We start from the raw sequence: 24,043 nt of genomic DNA, 5'->3' as shown, positions 1-24,043 counted from the left end.
TTCTACTTCTGGCTTATTTCACTAAGCATAATATTTTCAAAGTCCATCCATGTAGCATATATCACAGTGTTATTCCCTTTTCTGGTTGAATAGTATTTCATTATACGTATATACCACCTTTTGTTTATCTGTTCATCTGCTAATGGACATTTGGATTGTTACGACCTTTTGGCTACTGTGACTAATGCTGTTATGAACATTGGTGTACAAATATCTGTTTTAGTTCCTGCTTTCAATCTTTTTGGATATATACATAGGAGTAAAATTGCTGGGTCATGTGGTAGTTCAACACGTAACATTTTAGAAAACCACCAAACTGTTTTCCACAGCTACTGCATCATTTTACATTCCCACCAGCAATACACAAGAAGTCCAATTTCTCCACATCCTCACCAACACTTGTTATTTTCCATTTTTTAAATTATAGACATCTTGGTAAATATGCAGTGGTATCTCATTATGGCTTTGATTTGCATTTCCCTAATGACGAATGATGCTGAGTATCTTCTCATGTGCTGATTGGACGTTTATATATCTTCTTTGGATACATGTCTATTCAAATCCTTTGCCCATTTTTGAATTGGGCTGTGGGGTTTTTGTTATTGAGTTTTAGGAGTCCTTTGTATATTAAATATCAGATATTTAATTTGCAAAGATTTACCCCCATTCTTTACGTTATCATTTTGGTTTCTTGATATTATCCCTCGATATACAAAAGTTCTTAATTTTTATAAAGTCCAATTTATCTTTGTGTGTGTGTGCCTGTGCTTTTGGTGTCATGTCCATGAAATTGTCACCAAATCCAAAGTCACAAAGATTTTCCCCAATGTTTTCTTCTAAGACTTTTATAGTTTTAGTTCTTAAGTTTAGTTCTTTGATCCACTTTAAGTTAATTTTTGTATATAATGTAAGGTAGGGGTCCAACTTCAGTCTTTGGCATGTAGATATCCAGTTTTCCCAGTGCCATTTGTTGAAAAGATTGTCCTTTCCTCTTTCAATGATGTTGGCACACTTCTCAAAAATCAATTGACTGTATATGTGAGGGTTTACTTTTGGGCTTTGAGCTGAGATTTTAAGAATAAATAGGAGTTATCTAGATGACAAAAGAGAGAAAAATCCTTCTAAGAAGAAAGATTAGTTTGAGCAACAGTAAGTATTGCCTTTCTTTTCAAGGAATGTAGCACTTTTCTATTCCTCTTACACATACTGCATTAAATTAATCTGGTATCTAACAGCTCTTTTGGGGGATATGCTGAGTTATTTACTTTACTCTGGGGTCTCCAGAAGGATAATACAGGGTAGCACTAAATCCACTCTCCTTCATATTGCAACCAAAGTGAGTCACAAATATGCCACCTTTTTTTTCTTCTAGAATCCAACAGGCAGTAGTAATTCAGAAAAGCACAACTCACAAGACCAAACATTAATTATCATAAAAAGTACAGAACAAAAAATTATAAGGAGAAAAAAAATCTAATTATTTAACAATTAGTGAAGCCCACCTTGCCCATAATAACATTAGTAATTACATTATTATGAAGAGTAGTGTTAGAAAAACTCCTTCTAGGCAATTAAAAAATTTGTGGGAGGTAAGAAAGGGAAAGTTGTAGGGATTTAATGAACGTTAACATGGAAAATTTCTATAATTTACACTAGTTTTATTTAACATTCTACATTATCTGTCAAAATGTCTCTACTTCATTAATCTATTTTGAATGAAATGAATGAATATAATCCAGTTAAGAAATGTGATCTATTTTCCAATATGGAAATAAACAATTTCATGTTTTCATTTAAAGTGATTAAAGTCTTTAAGCCCATATTTTTGTTGAATTTGAATGTGTTATCCCATGATTTTTTTTAATCATCTCTCCCTTTCACACTGCATCCTGTTGGGTTTATAATAAATAAAGTGAGCTCAGTTCTAAGCTTTATCCTTTTTCATGATTACTGCTTTAGCTACATAAAGACTCAGATGAAGCTTTGAAATTATTGCTTGTAAGAGCCTAATCAATTTTGCAGACAAGTCAATGTTGTTTTGCATTCCTCCTTGGGTTGTGAAGGTGCAGGGAAAGAGAGGGGTAGAAGAGGAGAGGTGGGCAACAGGAAGGATAAAAATGTTCTTCTTCCATGTGTGTATGTGCGCGCGCGTGTGTGTGTGTGTGTGTGTGTGTGTGTGTGTGTGAGTGAGAGAGAGAGAGAGAGAGAGAGAGAGTATTTAAACTCCACGGTTTAGATATTTCAAAATTATATATTTATTTTTAACAATATTATATTGTACTGTTACTGATGGTTCCATTTTTATTTGAGAAATTAAAGGGTCAGGTGCCTCCCCAAATACCATCTCATTTATATAAACATTTCCAGAAATGCAAAAGACAATTCATTTAAGTATATTACAAAATGTGAAAGAGACTTTTTGTTACTTGCTACAGGAAGATATCACAACATACTTATTCTACTGACTTATCAAAGAAATTGTTCTAGAATATGCTTATTAGGACATTGTGCTTGGTTTGAGATCTGTCACTTTAGTTACATTTTAGTTACATTTTAATGCTTCCTGGTTATCTTTTGTATATTTTGCCTTTGCATGAACGAACTATAACCATTTACTTTTCTCTTCTATCTATGATTTGTAAGGTTAACACCCTATTTTAAAGATAATCTTACATGATTATCTTAAAACATTAAGATTCTTTTTACCTAATTATGCCAACAACAATTGTCTCCCTTTGATGATGTCAAGGAAGTTAACACTGATGACATTCCCATCTCTTCTATTTCCCTTTCATACTTTGGATTATACTAATCTGGGGTTTAAAATCTCCTTTCAAAAGTACTTTCTTCTTATATTTACATCGACTATTTTACCTTTGTTCCCATAATTACTCTCAATTACTTAATGTTCCTCTTTTTATTGCTTAGTGATTTGCAGGTTTGTATTTTGTTTTGTATTTTACTTATCCTACAATTTTAGTTTCAGTGATTATAACCACTTTTTCTCAATCATAGCTAATGAAGAATGCAATTGCTTATTCATCTCTTAATTGTTCAGAGTACATTTGCAGTGTGTCTTGCTGGAAAACAGACTTGAGCGGTAAATGTTCCAAGAATTTGCAGATCTGAGAATGACCTTATCTTGCCTCTTGGAAAGAGTAGGTCCTTGGCTGGAGATATAATATTTGAGTCTATATTCAATAGAGAAGTATGAAGCTGCAGGTAACAAAAATCACAATTACAGGTGTTTATTTTTTTCATGTAATGAGAAGTGTATGTGGTTGTGGCTTTGACTCAGCTGCCATTATGGATGCTGCAGCTCCAGCCATCATGTCTGTGGTACCAGAATAATGGTCCCCAAAGATAGCCACATCCTAATACTTGGAATCTATTATGTGAGTGCACATCGCAATGGGGAATTAAGGTTGCAGATAGATTTACGGTTGCTAAGTACCTGACCTGGAGATGGAGAGAATTATCCTGGATTATCTGGATGGATCCAATATAATCACACAAGTGATTATAAGTGAAAGAGGGAGAAAGAAGAGAGTCAGTGCGAAGAACTCAGCCCAATATTGCTGGCTTTAAAGATAGAGAAGTTCATGAGTTAAGGAATGTAGTGGCCTCTGGACTTTGCATTAGAAAAGACATGGAGACAGTGCCTCCAGAAGGAACACAGACCTGCCTACATCTTGATTTTTTTTTTTTTTTTTTTTGCCCAGCTAGACCTATTTCAGACTTCTGACCTCCAGAACTGTAAAATAATAACTTTGTGTTGATTTTAACTGCTAAGTTTTTTTGTGGCATTTGGTAGGAAATCAGTACAATGTCCAAGAAATGATTTCAAAGCAAGACAGAGGAGAAAGGGCCACATCAGCCAACTCTGTGTCCTTTTATCAGAAATCCAAAAACTTTCTTAGAATGCCCCCAGAAGAATTCTATTTCCTTCTCATGAAGCAGAATTAGGTTTGGGTATCTGCTCCTAACTGTAAGAAAGACTAGGAGGGCAATTATTTAATCTTCTCAGCCTTAACATTTCAGGTAGTTAAGGAGAAGACTTGGGAATAGTTTTTCAGAAGCTGATCAATAGTGTTATCCTTTTCTTCTCAGCACTCTGAAGATGTTATTCTACAGCTATGGACCTTCTCAATAATCAATGTCCCAGAAAAGAAATATGAACTTATCTTGACTTTGACTCTTGTTAAAAATGAACTCTGTGTGTGTGTATAAATTTATGTTACTCACATATATATATACCAAAATACGTCATAGTACTGATTTCTGCCTGTTAGTTTTGCTTAAAAGATGGCAAAATCTCTAAATTTTCAGTCTCATGATTTTTTAAAAGTTAATCCAACTACGTAATAAATATTTAAGTATTTAGCATGTGTCAGATACTAAGATAAATTTCATTAATTTTGTCTTTTTTTTTTTTTTCTCTTATGTTTTTGATCTGTCTTCTCATTCTGGTATTGTCATTTTAAGGTTAGAATCCCCTTTTGTATTTTTCAGACGTTTTACCTTCTCTGTTATTTAAAAAATAATCTATTTATGTCTCACATGGACTGTTGTCCCAGGTTCATGTTATATTTCACTGGTTTGTTTTTCCTGGAGTTTTAAGTCACTTTTTTCTTTCTGCATGACTGAGATTTTATTTTGGCTATTGTGCTTGTCTTTTTTTATCACACTCCCTTTTCATCCCAACCTTTAAAAATAGTTTCCGTATCTGCTTTTAACTCACTAAGAATATAAAGTGAAAACTTTTTCTTTAAACTCTTACATCATTACTCCTTTTCCACTTTGCCTCAGATTTTTAAAAGATCTCAAGTTTTGTTGCTGTTGCTTACTAATTCTTAACACTGACTTGATCCCTTTGTTATCGGTGCTTAAAGGTCTGATGAGATAGATTCCAGAATCCCATATGAATGGAGAGAAAGAGAGCTATCCTTGAAGACAAGGGAACATCCAGCAGCCTTAGAACCAGGAAATGCTCCAGCCACATCTAGAGCTGGAGACAGATCTTGCAGCAATGCAGGTCACCCTTCCTATTTGGGGGTAGGGGCGGGGGTGGGGCAGTGGGAGATGTGGACATTTTCAGAGAACACGATCTGGGACCAGAGCTAGAGGACAAGACTGCATTTGGCTGTAAGAGCAGACCATGGCACTATCTGCTCCGTGTTGTAGATCATCGCATCCTGTCTGGATCCGAAGGGAGGAGACACAGAGTAGACAAAGGAGAGGGCAGAGTGGTGTGGCACACTTGTCAACCCTGTCCCGCACATGGGGATTGCCCAAATTCTTCTTAAAATCTGGAATGTTTTCAACTCTTATTTTTTATATGAGTGACTGCAGAGGATTTTTCTTTTGAGATGGTGTCGTGGTAAGAGGAGGCACCTAGCATCCCATCCAGTTCATTAACTTCCTAGAAATCATCTTTGAACATTAAAAATATGTATGAAAGATGATGGCCTGGTGGGGCGGGGCTGCAAGGATGTCTTAATGAAAAGCCTCCAACTTCATGGATTGCAGGAAAAGTAGGTAACTGTGATCATCTCAGCTCATTTGTGGTGGAGGTTGCTGGTGGCTTGTCTAACATGCTTTCCCTTCTCTCTCACTAACAGATCTTTAATTTTATCTGGTGCACATGCATTCCCTGGCCAATAATCCACAAGGAGAAGTCACTGGGTGGAACTCCCAGAAAGGATTTTTAGAGAGTCTTAACTCGGCTGAAAATAAGCCCTTTATTCTGTGCCCATCTTCTATTTCTTGACTGAAGCTAACAGACATTACAACTGGAGCTCTGGCTAACGGGCTGACAGCCTGAGAACAAGGCCTCACCCTAAAGATGGAGGGGCAGGAACCCTAAGTCTTGTTGACCTGGGGCTGCCTTAGCATCCCTGGATTCCTCAATTTGTCTAAAGCACCGCTGTATAACTTTTCCCTTACATGGATCTGACATCAATCTCTAACTGATTAAACATCCTATCAGGAGAGAAGAGCCTTTCTCTTTCTCTCTGTGTATTTATACCTCTCAATGTCTTTTTACTATTGCTCGGTTAAAGTAATGCCAAAGTGTAAGACTCTGATGGGTAAAATTTGAAGATCACTCACATCCAATGAGCATTCAGGTTATCAATCACCATTGGTGTACAAATCAGTTGCAAACTAGGTTTACCTTTCAAACAAACCAGTCCTGTAGGTTTACTCTAGAAGTTTTTAAACAGAAAAATAAAATTGTATAAATTGGGCTTTTGACACTTTTATTGGGCAAAATGTTTGGAGACATGAGACTCCAGCTTTTGGGAAGACTGCCCCTAGAGGCCACAGGGCCTGCAGACAGTTCAGGGAAGTGGCAGGGACCCTGTGAGCTTGTGCATCTGGAGCTGTAACTCCTGTCTTGGAGTAAGAGATCTGGGGGCTCAGCAAGTTTCCTTTATTGCTTTTCGCTAGAATTCTTGTCACTGAAATTACTTATAAAGCTCTTTGTTTATTATAACAAACAGCTTCCATTAGCTGTTCTAAAGGGAAATAAAAAAGAGGAAACTTGCACATCCTTGGGGAAGTGATAGATGTTGGAGAGAGAAAAAGCCCAAGAAGGAGGCAAAAACACCCAAGAAGGAGGAAAAACAGAAAAAAACAAAACAAAAACCAACCAACCAAACAAACAAACAAAACAAAAAACAAGCAGAACCAATCAAAAAGCCATCTCAAACCACCTGGAGTTTTCTACTTAGGACCTTCTTTTGGCTCCAGATTTACATTGTAGGTGGTTGTGTCCCAAGATAATGACTTCTGTGAGCCCCAGACTTTATGGGTCCTGCCCTTCAGCACAGAGAAAATTTAAATATTATTGTTTTCTTTACTGACATTCTAAAACACTTCCAAGCACCTAATGTGTACCAGGCACTGAACAAATTTTAGAAAGGATCTATGTCCAACTTTAAGAAAGGATTTATTACTTTGCTTTTTAATAGCTGCAGATGGCAGCATCACTTAATGCATTCTGTGCTATCCTCCTGCTTTTAAAATTTAGTTTGATAACACACAGGAGATTATGATACAGGGCCAATTGTCATCATCACAAATTTAAACCTCTTTGCCTCCAGGGTACAAGGGAGCTTTCTTTGAAGACCAGATGCCTCTCAAATTTTATTAACAAAAGAAAAATAACTAATTACATAAGCCTCAAACAACAAAAGCTTAATTTCATATTATAGGCACCTAATGGGCAGTATAAACAATAAGCTATGTCAGACAGTAGAAAGGACTAGAGATATTTTTACTATAATGTCAATATATGATGAATTGCAAATTCCTACTGGAACTTCTGGGTTTTTTAAAGTTACCTCTGTCTTTGTTTGATTGATACTTTTATTTTTAACATAATTTAATCATGTGCTTTTTTACAAAGTTTCCAGCATACCCGAAGCTTTCTGACAATCAAATTATTACTATATCTAGGATCATGAGTTATATAATATTGCATATAAAGCCAGGTTTCTTCACAAAAGTCTTTCAAGGTCTTGGCAAGAACTGCTTAGGAAATGAAGGCAGTTCTCCACCACTGAGTTTCAGAGCAGAGAGAAGAAACAGATAAACTCACCCATGTAAGTGGACTCATTATTTTGATGTCCAAATGCAGAATCCCTCAAAAGCATTAGGCTTATTAATTGACTCAGATATTGAGACTGAACAAGCCCCCTGCCCAGTGGGGAATAGTCCAGTTGCCTTTACCTTTCTTTATGTCACTCATTTAGCCGATTCGTTAAAGCCTGTGTTTCTCCCAGGTGCCCCCTAATGAGTTTCACTGTTCTGCTTATTGTGCTTGTGGGCTCACAGACCTCTTTCACAATTTTCCTGGGTTTCTGAATGCTCCTTAAGTACCAGTTTTGACCAGCCCATTCGCAGCTAGTGCTTTAATAAAGATGTCTTGAATAAACGAAGAACGTAGGAGAATGTTGGGAGACAGGGTAATATGTGGGGAGTTGGGGCTGGTGAGGGGAGGCCAGACCGCCCCCGATGCTTGTGTTGTTTGAAAGAGCCAGCAGGTGGTAGCAGCACTTCGCAGGAAGGCCTCAGCTCAGCGCTGTTAGGACCCTAACAATGGACCCCCAATCCTGTCCCGGGTTTGAGAGGAGGCTACGGGTGGGCAGAAACATTTTTTTCCTCGCGGCGCCCCCTCGGTTCCTTCGAGGCACCCGCTGCGAGTACCTTCCACCGCCTCTCATCCGTGTGGGGAGTTTTTCTCTGGGGAGCGGGCAAGGCAGGAGGCAGCCAGAGGTGCAGTGACTTGCCCTGGCAGTGTAAGCGCCTGGCACCGACCTCGGGACTTCCCCTTTCAGACCCAGGCTTCCCTGCCCTTTGGGGAGGATGGAGGGAGGGAGGGTGGAGTCAGAAGCCCCAACGCTGAGCAAGATCCAGGGTCACCAACGCGGAGAAGTGTTGAAGGCTAGATCGGAGCCACTTTCGTACCCTGACTGCCTAGCCACCCCCAGCCCACCCCCGCACCCTCCAGCGTCTCAGTTTATCGTTCCCTCCACCCCCTTCTTCTCCTTTTTTTCCTCAGCTCACGCCCACCTTAGTTCAAATCTGAGTGGGAACTAAAACAGTGGGTTTAGTTCCTAGAGTTGAAGCAGAAAAGCAGGGGAGGCGAGGGGGCGCGGGTGCCCCTGCCCTGCGCTGGGTACCAGTCGCGCTGCTCTCCGGGTGCCGGAGCCCGCACCCGCCCCGGGGGCTTCAGACACCGCTCCCGGCCCCCCGGCGGGCCGCCTCCCGCAGGCCCGGCCGGCGCGCCAGCCCCGGCGCCCACGTCCCCCGGCCCGGCCCACGGGCGGGCCCCGGGCGAGCCCCGCGCCGCCACCCCGCTCTGCCCCGCGCGCCGGGGCCGCGGAGCGGGCGCCGCGCACTCGCCGCCGAGGCCGGGAGGGCGGGCTGGGCTCCCCGGAAGAGGGGAGAGGGAGGGCGGCCGAAGGGGCCGGAGAGGGGCGGGCCGGGCTGGGAGGGACGCGGAGGGGGCGGGCCGGGCTGAGCTCGCTCCAGCCGCCGCTCGGGAGCAGAGCCGCGGGCGGCGGGACCCGCGACCCAGCGCGGCGACGGCGAGCGCGACGCGGGCCCCGCACGATCCCCGGCGCCCCGCCTCCGGAGCAGCCCCCGCCGCCGGCCGCCGCCAAGCCCTGAGACCCGCGGCGCCGCGCGGACCCGGGCCGCGGAGAGCGGGGTGGGGGGGTCCCTGCACCCGAGCGGAGGCGCGGGCGGCGCCGGGGGAGCGCCGGGGGCCGCGGCTCCAGCGCGGGGCCTCGGGGGGCGCAGACCTGCGGAGCCTGCGGCCGGCGCGAAGGTGAGCCCCGGGGTCGCAGGCGGCGGTGGGGGGGCGGGGGCCGGCGTGCCTGGGGACAGGGATTCAGGTTTGCAGAAGTAAAGGGGCCCTCCAGACAGGGCCTCTGCAGATCCGGGGGTGCTCCTGGGGGAGTGCTGAGTCTCCCTCCCCAAGGCGAGAGCGGGGTTCGTGAGGGGTGCGGGACTGGCCAACCTGGCCCCCACCCCACCCCCGCCTGTCACCAGCCATCAGTGACACCCCCACAACCCTGCTGCTGCGATCCCCCACGGTGTTTCCAGAGACACTCGGTTGGCTCTGATGTAGGGGGTCCTGATCTAGGGGTCGTGGAGGAGGCCGGGCTCCCAGCCTTCCGAAGAGGATTGCCCACCCCTCCGACTCCAGTGGCATCTCTCCAATCCCGGTGGAGCTGGGAGGAGCAAGGAGGATGATCGCACACCTGCCCCCAGCTCCCCGCAGCCTATCCTGCTCCCCCACCGCCATCAGCACCCATAAACCCTGGAGTGGAGGGAAGGCTTGGTTCCTGCTTCCCAGCCCTGACCCCCAACTTGCAACCAAAGACTACTGCTTGCTGCTGCCCTAGCTCCACCCTCTCGCTTTCCATCTGGGTGCATGGCCCTGCCTGCCCGACACCCCCACCCACCAATCTTGGCTGTCTGGCACCCTCTCTCCTCCCATCCCTAGGGGAGCTGGCAGGGGCCCAGCCCAGCCTATGTTGTAATGTCCCTGGCAGTGCCCAGGGAGAGAAGCGGCTGGGCCTGTTTCCAATCTGTTAACCCCGGGCCCTGCGCCCGCCTGGGGAACTTGACTCAGGCTCTAGAAAGGGAGATGCTGGTTCAGTGGGAAAGGGGCTGTGGGACGCTGGCAGGTCCAGGGAAGCTGCCCAAGTAATGGGCACTGGGGCTCTGAGACTTGCCAGGCGCTGCTCAGAGGGGCCCACTTGGCTCGTTCAGGGCAATGCACATTTTTTTTTTGTTGTGGGAAGATTAGGCTGAGGGCTTCCTATGTATGTACCTGCCTAATGGCCTGGGGAAGAGGACTTCTTTAGAGTCTATTGGTTCATTTGGGGCATAAGAAGATGGCCTGCAATGGCCACTCTGTCATCAGAATGCCAGGAGCAACAGGCAGTGATGGGCTGAGCGGGGTAAGGACAGGACCATCCCCTCTCTGAGCAGGGCCAGCTGGTCTCTCACAGCTCACCACCATCTCCAGAGCTGGGCCCTGGGCACTGTGTCCCCACCGCACTCCCCACTAGGTGGAAAGGGGATGCTGGGGTTTGGGGGGCTTTGAGCCTGAGGTTTCCCTGTCTCTCCTTCCCTGCTTACCTTCCTCTCCCAGCCCAGGTATTTCCACAGGAGCGACTCCTGGGGTAAAAAAGCAGTTGACAGGCCATCCAGAGGTGGAGTAGGGACAGACCCAGGGCGAGGGGGAAGGGCTTTATGGGTGTCTGCCACCAGCGTGAGGACCACTCAGGATCTGCAGGGATGTGCCTGCTGTCACTTACACACACACACACACACACACACCCAGCACGTACTCTCCTGCTCCACACCCATCTCACCTCATATACACTCTCCCTTACACACTCTCACACTTGCTCTCACAGGCACTGGTCCTGGCACACATGGGCTTTCTTCCACAATCTTCCACTTACTCATCTCTCCTGTATATGTACCGACTGCCCCAACACCCTCGCTTATGCCCTTTTCCAGAGCCACGGGTGTCCCCCCCCCCATCATGCACAGCCAGAGTGGCTCCTTCTAAGTGGCTGTCTGGCTAGACCCAGACACTGCCTGCATCTTAAAAGCCTCCCCCAGCTCCACAGCCAGCCGGGGAGTGGGAGGCACATTCGTCTGCCTCTGCGTGCTCTAGGGGACATTCTCCGTGGCTGAAGGCCTCCAGGGACACAGCACTGTCCTCTGCTAGATAATCCACACATTGGCTTCTCCAGCCAGTGCAGTAGGGGCTAGAGGCCCTGGAGGAAAGCCACCTCCTCCCTGTCTGCTCTGGATGCCTCCTTAAAGGCCACCGGGATCCTTTCCAAGGCAGGTGGCCAGAGCTCGAAGAGAGAGCTACTGAGACCATATCCAAGGTGGAGATTAAGGGGTAGAGGCTGCAGCATTAAGCTGAGCGAGGATTATATTGGAATTTCCTGGGCATTTAACAGCTGCGGAACAGGACGGAGGACAGGGCCTGTGGTGCTGACCTCTCCCACGCTGACCCTGCGGCTGACAGGAGTTTTAAGCAACCACTTAAAACCATTGGCTTCTTTGCCCTTGGGACCTTCCCTCACCCTGCTGGCCCTGCAGGCTGCTCTGCCTGCCTCCCTGTCTGGGCTTACTTTGCAGTGATGCCCTGTGTGTGTTCCAAGTGCATAGCCCTCTCTGTCCCCCTTTCTCTTTGAAGTTGCAGGCCTTTGCTTGACATCCTGTAAGAGAAGCATAGTGTTATCAGTGGGACAATTTGAACTTCTTGGAAGAGAAGCTTAAAGACTATCTAGGGATAGAAGTTATTTGGCTTTTATTGTTGACATTTCACTCATTCATTCCCAGGTCCTACTGCCTCTCTCTCTCTCTCTGCTTTCTTCTTATAGATGAAAATTTCTAGATATTTTGAAACCTAGAGGGCAAAGAGGGGCAGGATAAATTGTAAACATGCTATACTAGTCTAGGTTTTATAAATATTTTCCTTTTTTTGTTTAGATTCTAATTATGAGATTTTGTTTTAATTATAAAAATAAGATATGCTCATTGTAACAAGAAAAACAATTCAACTATGTATGAGACGGTAACTCTCCCCTCATCCTCCATTTCTACCTCCTACAGTAACCAATTTTAACGGCCCAATATATCTTGCCGTATCTTCCTCCAAGCTCATTGGGCTTATATTATTTAAAGTTAAAAAATTCGCTCTGTGGATCGAGGTGCATAAATTATATTTAAGTCAGCTCAGTTTGTTCATAAATTTTCATATTTTGCATTTTAATTTGAGCACAGTTAACTTTTTAAATTCTTACAGATTTACTCATTTATTTTTATCTTTCATTTTTATAGATAACAGAACCCATAAGCTACAATTTAGAAGTTAAGGTTCTACACATCTTTAATCTTTGCCAATTTTTAAAAACAAAATACAATCCTGATGCCTACAAAACTGTCATGTTTTTGTAAACTAAAGAAATGTAGCAAGCTTGTGGCTATAGTGTCCCTGCTGTATCAAAAATATAAAATGGTAAAACCGGAAAAGGAGCTGATAAGAAAAAAAATTCTGGTCATAGAATGCAATTTTTATCACAAGAAACTCTGTCTAATCAGTCTCATTTTCTGAGCTATCATTTTACATCCACATTTCTGCTGCTCCTGGTGTTTTATATTTTTAAAACCAGTACATATCTGAAATGTGAATGTTTTCCTGATGGAGATAAGTTTTCTGCTTTTTCAGGGGTTAGAGGATTTTTAAACCCTGACGGATTCCTTTTATAAGCTGGAGAAGATAGAGGAACCTCAAGCAGGTTGCAGAGAAGAGGGTGAGGGGCCTGGCCTTACAGGGGCCTGTCTCCTTCTGTGTGGCAGCAAAGATGTGATTGGCTGCTCCCAGGGTGCACTCCTGGACCAAATGTGGAAAAATGTCCTAGTCCTCAGCCATTGAAGGCACCTTTGAAAATCAAGTTCTAAGTCCTGCTTGTTTTGTATTCCAGGCATGTGATGGATCTGCGTGTTCTTGTCACTTATATTTCTGCCTTTGAGTCTTGTTTCAAAAGAATCTGCAGTGACAGGAATTAGTTGACAGCAATTTCTTCCATATCTTAATAAAGTTCCCTCTATCCTTATTTTTATCCTTGCCATAAAGGTACACTCAGCTTTTTTTATACATTAAAAAATAAAAGACTTGAATTTATCTGGTTTGTTTGATACGTAAGAACTGACCGAACTTCCTAGTCTCACTCAGCAACGATTTTTTTTCTGAAGAAACTTATTTATAACCTTCAGTCTTCTGGATCTGAATCTAAAAGTGGTCTTTATCAAACAGCAAATGAACACTTCTGGGTGCTTGAAGGTCCTCAACCATTTCTTTTTAATGAATATCTTTGTTCTCTGTAAAACTTCAAAAAATTACTTGTGGCAATCTACATGCAACGTCTCCACTTTATTCTTTTCTTTCTGATTTCTCTTGACAATAGAAACTGAGTGGCTTTAGCATATTTTATAATTATTTCTGCCCTTTTTCTGGATCTTCTGGAGAGAGGCCAGCTTCATGTTGTCATCAAGATGCATACTAAGGGCTATTCATGCACACCCTACCGTAGCCACAAACCACTGTGTTACTTGTATTGTGGGTCATCAAAGTAAATGCTTAGCCATTCATATTCTAGAATGTTCCATACTGCACAGCTGATATGATCTGCAGCACATCTTTTTCTCTCTTGTTTGGCTGTCTCTCAAAAAAATTCACTGGGATATCCAAAGTTTGTTATTCCTTCACCATGATTATTTGTCTAGTTATAAGTTTAAGAAGACAGTACTTATAGTATCTTCTTTGTACAGATTCCAGAATCCATCCATATTCTGACTGAAAGAGCCTATGTTAAAGAATATTTGCTGGGCACATGGTATAATAGTCTTCATTGTTTAAAGATGTTTTGCTGGCATTTTCAGTTCTTGATAACAGCCTTCCTAAAGACTCTGTGACTTGGGACAGAATCTGGTCTGCTCTGGTGTGTCAAGCATGTCTCCAAATTAAGTCATTGAGAGTTGGGAGTGGGTATATCTACAACATGAATGACTTTAGGATATTGCTTAAACAGCCATTGTTGATGGGACCATGCTTTTTCTTTACCATCTCCCGGTTCTTCTTTGAAACATTTATTTTATCTGTGAATGATTCTAATAGCATTTGGGACCGTATTTGCAAAGAACCTCTGTTTCTTAGGAATGATTTGCCATATAGAAATGCTTCTTTTCTTCCCCCAGCTTCACTGAGATACAATTGACATAAAATATTGTGTAAGTTTAAGGTGTACAATGTGAAGCTTTGGAAATGCTTCTTACTTGTCTCCATATGCTATAAATTGAACTCTGTTTCTCATATAGGGTTCTAGAGGCATGAAAGGTAAATTTCAGCGGCTACTTGGCAGACATCCACTATATGTCAGCCCATGCAGATGCAGAAATGATGTCTTTTCATGAAAACCACCTGGAGATAACACCGAAGGCTTCAGCTTACAGTATAGCCAGCAGTCACTGAAAAAAATTGATTTGTAGGAATCAAATCATGATTTTCATATTTATCAAATTTAAATATAGTTTGATAGCTTTAGCTTCATTGTGAAATGTGTAATTTTTAGGTTCTAACTTCCAATTGGTTTTTTTTATTCTCAATCTCGTGTCTTTTGAGCAACGTGCCTCTTGTTTTCTTCTCAACAGAAATAAATGACCTCTACTGCTCTTGTCCATGCAACTCACAGACTTTTGGGACTCATTCACAAGGCGAGACATAGCTCACCACTGACCTTAGACCAACGAGCAAAGAAAGGTCTGAGCCTGTCTGTCTTCACTGTGACCCTGGAGGTAGCCATGGCTCCTGGTCATGTGCTGGAGAGCCACAGTGCTTCTAAAGGCTCAGGAATGTTCTATATAAAAGCATAGCTTATCCCATAGTCCCAAGAAATCATTTTGAGGGCACGAACACTATTGGGATTCATTTTACTAAACAGTTATTATATTTATGGATTTAAATGAAATGTTAATGATTTCACTGGAAAAATAATACATATGCAAGATTTTTAAAAGATCAAAATTAAAGGGGAAATAATGAGAGTGTCTTTTATACTAGCCCCCATCTTTTCCCTCTCCCTTTCTTCCCAGGTTTTGTCTATGTTTCTTAAAGATCCTCACATCCATATGTATGTGTAAGTCCTTCTCGAGTTACCAGGTGGGAGCATACTGTATACTGTGTACAGCTCTGCAATGGGCTAGGTCCTTTCCCTCAGAAATCATTTTCATATCATTACGTAAACACTAGCTCTTATTCCTTTTGAAGGTTGTGCCATAATTGTTTCTAACCATCTTCCTATTGATGAAGAGTTACTTTACAGTCTTTTCCCTTACAAACAATGCTGCAATAAATATTCTTGTTCAAACATCTGGGCAGAAGGATCCAAGCTTATGATATGCGAAGGACAGATTCTTAGAAGTGAAGCTGCGAGACAGACATCGCCAACTGTCCTTCGAAGAGAATACACCAACTTGAGCCCACAAGCACAGTGAATACAAGAGAGCCTATTTCTCATACCTTCTCCAACCCAGGCATTGTTAATCTCAGAGAACAAAATGACTTGTCACTGTTGTTTCCACACGCCTCCCTTTCACTCTGAGCAAACTAGGGAGCATCTTTATATATATATATAAGGCACACATTTATTTTCCATAAGCCAGAAGGAAAAAATATGCCCCTCGTGGAGAGAAGACCTTGGTTCACAAGATGTAGGTATGCCGGACCTACATAGCCCTATCCCTTCTCTATCCTGGCTCCTTTATCAGACGGAATCTTTCCGCCCCTGTTCTTTTCTGTGTCTGCTCTCACACCCTCCCTTCCATCATACCCCACAGCTCTCCTTCCGTGGTCCCTCTCGCTTCACTGCCTCTCTGAAATGTCTAGAGTGTCCAAGTCTGATGGGGGTTGGGAGGTGTTGGGGAAGGGGAGCCATGTGTCCCCAGGGAAGGAGTAGCTTCTAACTCGCCTGCTTTTAATGAGAAGAATCTTCTGACTCTCTGCAGGGTGGCCATAGGAGGAAAGGAGGAGAGTAAATGAAGAGAAAGAATTTGAATAGCTCCTTCCAGAAGAAAAGGATAAGATTGGCCCAGAACTACCCCGTGCTCTAACTGGGAGGGCCATGAGAAACAGAGGCTCAGAGATGGGTCACCTGCAGGGTGTAGGGGGGAGCAACCAGGTGCATGGCCCTCCAAGATGGTAGACTTGACACAGGTCAGGAGAGAGTCAGCCTTCCACTGGCCCTCACCCCTGGCTGGTGCTGAGGCACTCTGAGAGCTACAGTGGGAGACTAGGGCCAGGTTTTGGAGGCTGGGCCAACTGTGAAGCAGCGCAGTGACCTCCCACTGGCCTCCTCTGGTCCTTGGTATCTCCCTAGGAAGCAAGCGTGGCTACAGACACCAGTCTCACGAAGCGGCAGCCCTGCCTTGGAGCAGGGGCGTGGCCAGAGCGATGGTGGGGGCCCTGAAGATGCTTCATGGCTGCTAAGGGGGCTGCCCCGCTAGGGAGCAGAGTGGCGGGCATGGTGTGCAGCCTGTGGGCCCTGGTGCTGGTGTCCTCAGTCCTGGCTCTGGAAGGTAAGAGGGAGGGGAGGCCCAGCCCATGTGGGACGCGGGAAAGATTCAGGCAAGGCAGGAAAGATTCATGGAAGGCGGGAAAGATTCAGGGAAGGCGGGAAAGATTCAGGGAAGGCGGGAAAGATTCAGGAAAGGCAGGAAAGATTCAGGGAAGGCGGGAAAGATTCAGGAAAGGCGGGAAAGATTCAGGGAAGGCGGGAAAGATTCAGGAAAGGCAGGAAAGATTCAGGGAAGGCAGGAAAGAGTGAAAACTTCCAAAGAGGGAAAGGAATGGGAAAGGTTTCAGAGAAAGGCTCCCAACAGACAGTGGTGCTCCTATTGGTCAATTACATGAACCTGGGAGGGAAATTTGTTTTCTCCTAATGGGAATGGGGTGGGGTTAGCCGTGCTGGCTGAAGGCCTGGCCACTGCGTGCCCATTCTTCTCTCTGGGCAGAGGTATTGCTGGACACCACTGGAGAGACATCTGAGATTGGCTGGCTCACCTACCCACCAGGTGGGGTGAGTGTCACGCTTTCATCCTGAACCCATTGCCCCTCCCCAACCCTGCTCGCTTGAGTGCTGAGTTTGGGGAGGAAACTCTGAGATGGATGGGATAAGATGCCTGCCCTCTGGAGGAACAGGACTTCCGGGTATCCTCAGCACCTTTGCATGTCATTAATTCTAAGTTTCACTGGAGAGGCTATGCCCCCACCTCCCTGCCCCCTCCCAGCCAGAGCAGCTAATACCCTCTGTGGTCCTCCCTGCAGTGGGACGAAGTGAGTGTTCTGGACGACCAGCGACGCCTGACTCGGACCTTCGAGGCATGCCACGTGGCCGGGGCCCCTCCCGGCCCTGGGCAGGACAACTGGCTGCAGACACACTTTGTAGAGCGGCGAGGGGCCCAGAGGGCGCACATCCGGCTGCACTTCTCGGTGCGGGCCTGCTCCAGCCTGGGCGTGGCGGGGGGCACCTGCCGCGAGACCTTCACGCTTTACTACCGCCAGGCGGAGGAGCCCGACAGCCCCGACAGCATCCCCTCCTGGCACCTCAAACGCTGGACCAAGGTGGACACCATCGCGGCGGATGAGAGTTTCCCGGCCTCCTCGGCCTGGGCGGTGGGCCCGCGCGGGGCGGGGCAACGGGCGGGGCTGCAGCTGAACGTCAAGGAGCGGAGCTTCGGGCCCTTGACCCAGCGCGGCTTCTACGTGGCCTTCCAGGACACCGGGGCCTGCCTGGCCCTCGTGGCGGTCAAGCTCTTTTCCTACGCCTGTCCCTCCGTGCTGCGCGCCTTCGCCTCCTTTCCTGAGACGCAGGCCAGTGGGGCCGGGGGGGCCTCCCTGGTGGCGGCCGTGGGCACCTGTGTGGCGCACGCAGAGCCCGAGGAGGATGGAGGAGGGAGCCAGGCAGGGGACAGCGCGCCCAGGCTGCACTGCAATGGGGAGGGCAAGTGGATGGTGGCCGTCGGGGGCTGCCGCTGCCAGCCCGGGCACCAGCCTGCGCGTGGAGACAAGGCCTGCCAAGGTGAGACCCCGTGCCCTCGCACTTGCCCCCTAACTTTGGGATCCTCCCCTAAATGGGCCCACACTTAATTTTGTCCCCAAAAGGTCAGGAGTCAGCTACTTTAGGAAAGGACCCCGGTTTTCTCAGATTTTTTTCCCCTAAAGCACACAAATTTGCTCTCAGCCATTCATCTGAAACTTCTAGAACCTTCTGGAGACTTCCACAGCAGTTGCTGGGGGTCCTAGAGCTGCAGGCCTGAGAGGGGTTGGAGATGAAAGGAGTTAAACTCTAGGGCTATCTTGGGATGGGGTCCTTTGTCTGCATTTGCTGTCTAGCCGGGGACCATCCCAGGGCCAGGTGACCAGGAGGCAGGTAGAGACAGCGGATACAGCTGAAAAGAGTGATTCTGCTGCAGGGCGGGGGCTGCAGGAGGCCTCTGCAGAGGGAAGTTATGCAGTCAAGCCAGGCACCTACATCTGGCGCTTGGCCTGCTGTAGCCCCCACCACACCTCACTTTTTCCATCAATTGAACATGTAATTCCACCCCAGCAAAATAGCAGAAGTCATCTCTTCTTGAGGGAGGGAAAGAGAGAAGGGAGGGGTGAGGGGTAGATAGATCTGGGAAGGCTGGGAGGATGCCTGTGTGCAGGTGTGGGGGGCTCAGGAGGTGATGGCAGAGTGGCCTGAGGCCTCTACCCTCCTCTGCCCCTCAGCCTGCCCCAGAGGGTCCTACAAGGCCTTGGCTAGGAATGCCCCCTGCTCACCGTGCCCTGCCCGCAGCCACGCCCCTGACGCTGCAGCCCCTGTTTGCCCCTGTCTGGAGGGCTTCTACCGGGCCAGTTCTGACCCCCCAGAGGCCCCCTGCACTGGTGAGTCCCACACCCACCCCAGGGATGGAAGCGGGATGGGAGTGGGGCCAGGAGAGGGAGATCCTGAGGGCAACACGGTGCAGCTGGTTTGCATGTGCAGTGACGTCTTTCTCCTGTGGCCCTTGTTTCCTTCCCGGCTCTCTTTCCCTGACCCCATCCCCACCTGGCCCTCCTCCTTCCTCTCTCACCCCACCTGCCTCCTCTGCTTCTCCTGCTTTCTCTCTCCTCTCTGTGGGCCATCCTCCCTCGCCTGCCTTCTTCCTTCCTTCCCCAATCACCGCCACCCTACAACTCCCTCCTTCATGGCCTTTCCCTGCCCTGCACGCGGCCTCTCCAGGCCCCCCGTCGGCCCCGCAGGAGCTGTGGTTCGAGGTGCAGGGCGCTGCACTCATGCTGCACTGGCGCCTGCCTCAGGAGCTGGGGGGACGAGGGGACCTGCTCTTCAACGTCGTGTGCAAGGAGTGTGGAGTGGGAGGCAAGGGCCCTTGCCGCCGCTGCAGGGATGAGGTGCACTTTGACCCCCGCCAGAGGGGCCTGACGGAGAGCCGCGTGCTCGTCGGGGGGCTCAGGGCACACATACCCTACATCCTGGAGGTGCAGGCTGTCAATGGGGTGTCGGAGCTCAGCCCCGACCCTCCCCAGGCTGCAGCCATCAATGTCAGCACCAGCCACGCAGGTGAGCCTTGCCCTCCCCTAAGCCTCCCAGCACCTCACTGCCTTAGGACCCCCTGCCCCCACTCCTGCTCTTCCGGCCCCTGGAAACCCACACTAACCCCCCACGCCAGTTCCCTCCGCAGTCCCGGCTGTGCACCAGGTGAGTCGGGCCTCCAACAGCATCACCGTGTCCTGGCCGCAGCCTGACCAGACCAACGGGAACATCCTGGACTATCAGCTCCGCTACTATGACCAGGTGGGGAGCAGAGGCGGCGCCCGGCAGGACGGGTGGGAGTTCAGAGTGCCCCACAGTGGGGCTACATGAGAGGTGCCTCGGAGCCCTGCAGCAGGGGGTGTGAGGAATGGGGGGGGCGCGGCAGGTCTTGGGGTAGGAGCAGGGGGGAGAGGGGCCCCCACGGCTGGCAGGGAGTGAGTGGCTGTCACCCCCAGGCAGAAGATGAGTCCCACTCCTTCACCCTGACCAGCGAGACCAACACGGCCACCGTGACCCAGCTGAGCCCCGGCCACATCTATGGCTTCCAGGTGCGGGCGCGGACGGCCGCGGGCCACGGCCCCTACGGGGGCAAGGTCTACTTCCAGACGCTGCCTCAAGGTGAGAGGAGGCCTGCATGGGGCAGGGGCGGCCCAAGGGGTTAGTGAGGAGGGGCCCAGGGACCATTCAGGGCTTGCACCTTCACCCCAGATCCTCCAGGCCAGGAGAGTGGCTGCTCCCTGATCTGCAGGTCCGTGTGGGGAGAGGGTGTGGGGAGGTGGGTGCTTGCAGGGAGGTGTGTGGGATCTGACACACGTGTGACTCTGGCGGCTGGTTCCCCAGGTGAGCTGTCCGCCCAGCTTCCTGAGAGACTCTCCTTGGCGGTTGGGTCCGTCCTCGGGGCCCTGGCCTTCCTTCTGCTGGCGGCCATCGCTGTGCTGGCCCTTGTCTTCCAGAGGTGAGCCCCTCCCCCCGTGGCACAGCACCAGGCCCCCCAGAGTTCCCTGCAGAGACCCCTGTGAGCGCCCTCCCCCACCGCCTGGCCCCCGGCTCCCTCGTGCCCCTCATGCCCGGCCGGATGTTGGCCTCACGGGGATGGCTGGGCGAGTCAGTGGGAGAGAGAGTGATGGCAGGACTCTGGTCTGTCCCTCAGGAAGCGGCGTGGAACTGGCTACATGGAGCAGCTGCAGCAGTACAGCAGCCCAGGTGGGGGTGGGGCCAGGGTGGGGGCCGGGGCTGGGGGTCCGCCAGGCAAGGCTGGACCTCGAGGGTGGAGGGCAGCTCCCTGCGGGGAGAGCCTGCCCGGGGTGTGTGGGCAGCCCGCCGGCGCACCCCCTCATAATGGCCCCTGTATGCTTGCAGGGCTTGGGGTGAAGGACTACGTCGACCCCTCCACCTATGAGGACCCCTGCCAGGCCATCCGAGAATTCGCCCGGGAGGTCGATCCCACGTATATCAAGATAGAGGAGGTCATTGGAGCAGGTACCGCCGGGGCAGAGGGAGGGCATGGAAGGGGTCCCAGCAGAGTCCCTTCTGAACGTGGCAGGACACCTTGAGTCCTTCTTGGAGACCCCCCAGCCTGCACCTGCTCTCCCAGGCTCCTTCGGGGAGGTGCGCCGGGGCCGCCTGCAGCCCCGGGGACGGCGGGAGCAGGCCGTGGCCATCCAGGCCCTGTGGACTGGAGGCGCCGAGAGTCTGCAGATGGCCTTTCTAGGCCAGGCCGCGGTGCTGGGCCAGTTTCAGCACCCCAACATCCTGAGGCTGGAGGGCGTGGTCACCAAGAGCCGGCCCCTCATGGTGCTGACGGAGCTGATGGAGCTGGGCCCCCTGGACAGCTTCCTGAGGGTCAGTCAGGCTGGCGGCGAGGTGGGGGGAGGGGCTCAAGCGGGGAACGTGGGCCGTTCTCAACTGTCCCCGAGACAGAGGCTTTGCTCCCTCCTGCCCCACCTCTGGGGTCTTCCCCTTTCCTCCCCAGGCCGTTCTGTGATGCCCACATCCCTTGCCTTTGGGTGCCAGCGTGTCTGTGTGACGTGTCGAGGCCCCGCACCCCTTTGCTGACCTCTGTCCCCCGTTCCTCAGCAGCGGGAGGGCCAGTTCAGCAGCTTGCAGCTGGTGGCCATGCAGCGGGGCGTGGCGGCCGCCATGCAGTACCTGTCGAGCTTCGCCTTCGTCCACCGTGCGCTGTCTGCCCACAGTGTGCTGGTGAACAGCCACCTCGTGTGCAAAGTGGCTCGTCTTGGCCACAGTGCTCAGGTGAGAGCACAGCCTTGGGGCCCCGCCTCCCTCAGGGGGTGCTGGAGGATGAGCTGGCACCTGGGGCAGCGGAAGCTCACCTGTGTGATGGAGTGAACCCTGTTCGAGGGGGCGTGGGGGGATTTCAAGGACCGAGGACACTAGGGAAGAAAGCGGACTAGGAGGGCGGGTGTCCTAGAACCACCTCCTGCCCTTCCCTAGTGCAGACCAGTGTCAGAGCCGCTGGGTAGAAATCGTGAACACGCCACCCTCAAGCTCTTGTGACTTGGCACAAGTTTGTATTTATGCCTCAGCCTCTGCAAAATGGAGATAATGTCGCCTGCGCTACAGGGTCGTTGTGGGATTAAATGGGCTGCTTGATATGAAGCCTTTGACGCACATTGGAGCCCGTAGTTGTTGATCAATAACTAGGACCACTGCTCTGATTATTGCTGTTACTTTCAACCCCACCCTTCAGGGCCCAAGTTGTTTGCTTCGCTGGGCAGCCCCAGAGGTCATCGCACATGGGAAACATACAACATCCAGTGACGTCTGGAGCTTTGGAATAGTGATGTGGGAAGTGATGAGTTATGGAGAGCGGCCCTATTGGGACATGAGTGACCAGGAGGTGAGCTCTTGACCTAGACACTGCCGAATCCCCACCGCTGTCCCTCCAGCCCACCACCCTCACAGACTAACACGTTCTAAATCCTCCATTCCATAATACATTCACATTCTAAGATCTCGTGGGTCTCGGTTTCCATATTTTTAAGTTCCTTTCCAACCGCATGCTTACCTAACAATATATTCCTTTCCATTAGCAGTAGTCTCCAAGCAGCATATTCTTCCTCTAACCGCCAGGTGCTAAATGCAATAGAGCAGGAGTTCCGGCTACCCCCACCTCCAGGCTGTCCGCCTGGACTACACCTGCTTATGCTGGACACATGGCAGAAGGATCGTACCCAGAGACCTCACTTTGACCAGCTGGTGGCTGCATTTGACAAGATGATCCGCAAGCCAGACACTCTGCAGTCTGGCGGGAGCCCCGGGGACAGGTCTGGAGCTTGGGGCTAAAGCCTGGGAAGGCCAGGGAGGGATGATACAAACCAAAAAGAAAACGGAGGAGAGGGGACGAGGATGACGACGGGACTTTGACCTGCCTGCCCCTCCCCCGCAGACCTTCCCAGGCCCTTCTGAACCCCGTGGCCCTGGACTTTCCCTCTCTGGACTCCCCCCAGGCCTGGCTCTCGGCCATCGGCCTGGAGTGCTATCAGGACAACTTCTCCCAGTCCGGCCTCCACACCTTCAGTGACGTGGCTCAGCTCAGCCTGGAGTAAGCAGGGAGAGGTGGGGGAGGGGAGCCTAGGCCCCAGGCCAGGGATCACACCTGGCATCTTGGAGATGCTGGCCTCGATTTAATCTACTCCTTCCCCACCAGAGACCTGCCCACCCTGGGTATCACCCTGGCCGGCCACCAGAAGAAGCTGCTGCACCACATCCAGCTCCTGAAGCAGCACCTGAGGCCACTGGGCTCCGTGGAGGTCTGAGTCCTGGGCAGGAAGCTGTGAACTGATGATGCCTGTGACCCAGTCCTGGACCCAGGTCCAAGCAGGGATGCGAGAGACGTGAGCCCGTCTCCGCCTTGGCCTCCGTGAGAGGCGCCCGCAGGCCACACTAAACCCAACCCATGGGCCGCCTCACTCCCTGGTCCTCCACCCCTCCACTGCCCTCCCCCTATTAAAGGGAAAGAAGAGATTTTGCAAGTTGGAGGTGTGGTGAAGCCTTGGTCTGCAAGGAAGGGGTGGGAAAGCCTTGGAGCAGAGGGGCAGGGCCGGGAAGCCCACTCTGCAGAGAAGGATGTGCAAGGAGAGCAGGAAGTGACTTTATTGGAAGGTAGGAGGTGGCTTCCCCCGCAGGTGGTACCCAGCCCCTGACGGCACCTTTCCCCAGCCGCCTCAGCTGTCTGCAGCTGTGACACCGGGGTGGAGACCGGTGCCCGAGGGCAGCAAGTGTTTCTTAAAGTGCTTTGCTCAGACAATGCCGCCGCCTTCGGTAAGGCCAGGGTAGGTGAAGCTGGGTCCTTATTCACCCTGGGCCCTGTGCTTGGGGTGAGGCGTGGGCCTGCTCCTTGGTTT

At 49.6% G+C, this 24,043-nt stretch overlaps 1 protein-coding gene across 4 annotated transcripts; it reads left to right on the top strand.

Moving 5' to 3' along the window:
- The first annotated feature begins 9,018 nt into the window (after nt 1-9,018).
- Nucleotides 9,019-23,785, top strand: EPHB6 (EPH receptor B6). Of its 4 annotated transcripts, XM_057731570.1 has the most exons (18): nt 9,019-9,337; nt 11,502-11,571; nt 16,484-16,680; nt 17,116-17,180; nt 17,429-18,182; nt 18,875-19,030; nt 19,368-19,706; nt 19,816-19,940; nt 20,135-20,297; nt 20,520-20,634; nt 20,830-20,882; nt 21,039-21,158; nt 21,274-21,521; nt 21,756-21,929; nt 22,387-22,536; nt 22,770-22,963; nt 23,086-23,241; nt 23,347-23,785. In XM_057731570.1, exons 3-18 carry the CDS (start codon nt 16,581-16,583, stop codon nt 23,453-23,455), a joined length of 3,021 nt encoding a protein of 1,006 aa, XP_057587553.1. In that variant the 5' UTR covers nt 9,019-9,337; nt 11,502-11,571; nt 16,484-16,580; the 3' UTR covers nt 23,456-23,785. The 4 variants fall into 4 exon arrangements, with proteins under 4 accessions (XP_057587553.1, XP_057587554.1, XP_057587551.1 ...); XM_057731571.1 differs by lacking the exon at nt 11,502-11,571 and having other exon boundaries at nt 16,482-16,680; nt 21,759-21,929; XM_057731568.1 differs by lacking the exon at nt 11,502-11,571 and having other exon boundaries at nt 16,482-16,680.
- The last annotated feature ends 258 nt before the right edge of the window (nt 23,786-24,043 follow it).

This window comes from Hippopotamus amphibius, chromosome 4 (genome assembly GCF_030028045.1).
Source record: "Hippopotamus amphibius kiboko isolate mHipAmp2 chromosome 4, mHipAmp2.hap2, whole genome shotgun sequence".
Classification (NCBI taxonomy): domain Eukaryota; kingdom Metazoa; phylum Chordata; class Mammalia; order Artiodactyla; family Hippopotamidae; genus Hippopotamus; species Hippopotamus amphibius.
Note: the sequence above shows the minus strand (reverse complement) of the source record. Positions and strands in the feature narration are given on the sequence as shown.

Coding starts and splice junctions, on each gene's coding strand:
- EPHB6 (XM_057731568.1), top strand. CDS start 16,581: ATGGCTGCTAAGGGGGCTGCCCCGCTAGGGAGCAGAGTGGCGGGCATG. Junction 20,883..21,038: donor GCAGCAGTACAGCAGCCCAG/GTGGGGGTGGGG, acceptor GTATGCTTGCAG/GGCTTGGGGTGAAGGACTAC. Junction 21,159..21,273: donor AGAGGAGGTCATTGGAGCAG/GTACCGCCGGGG, acceptor CTGCTCTCCCAG/GCTCCTTCGGGGAGGTGCGC.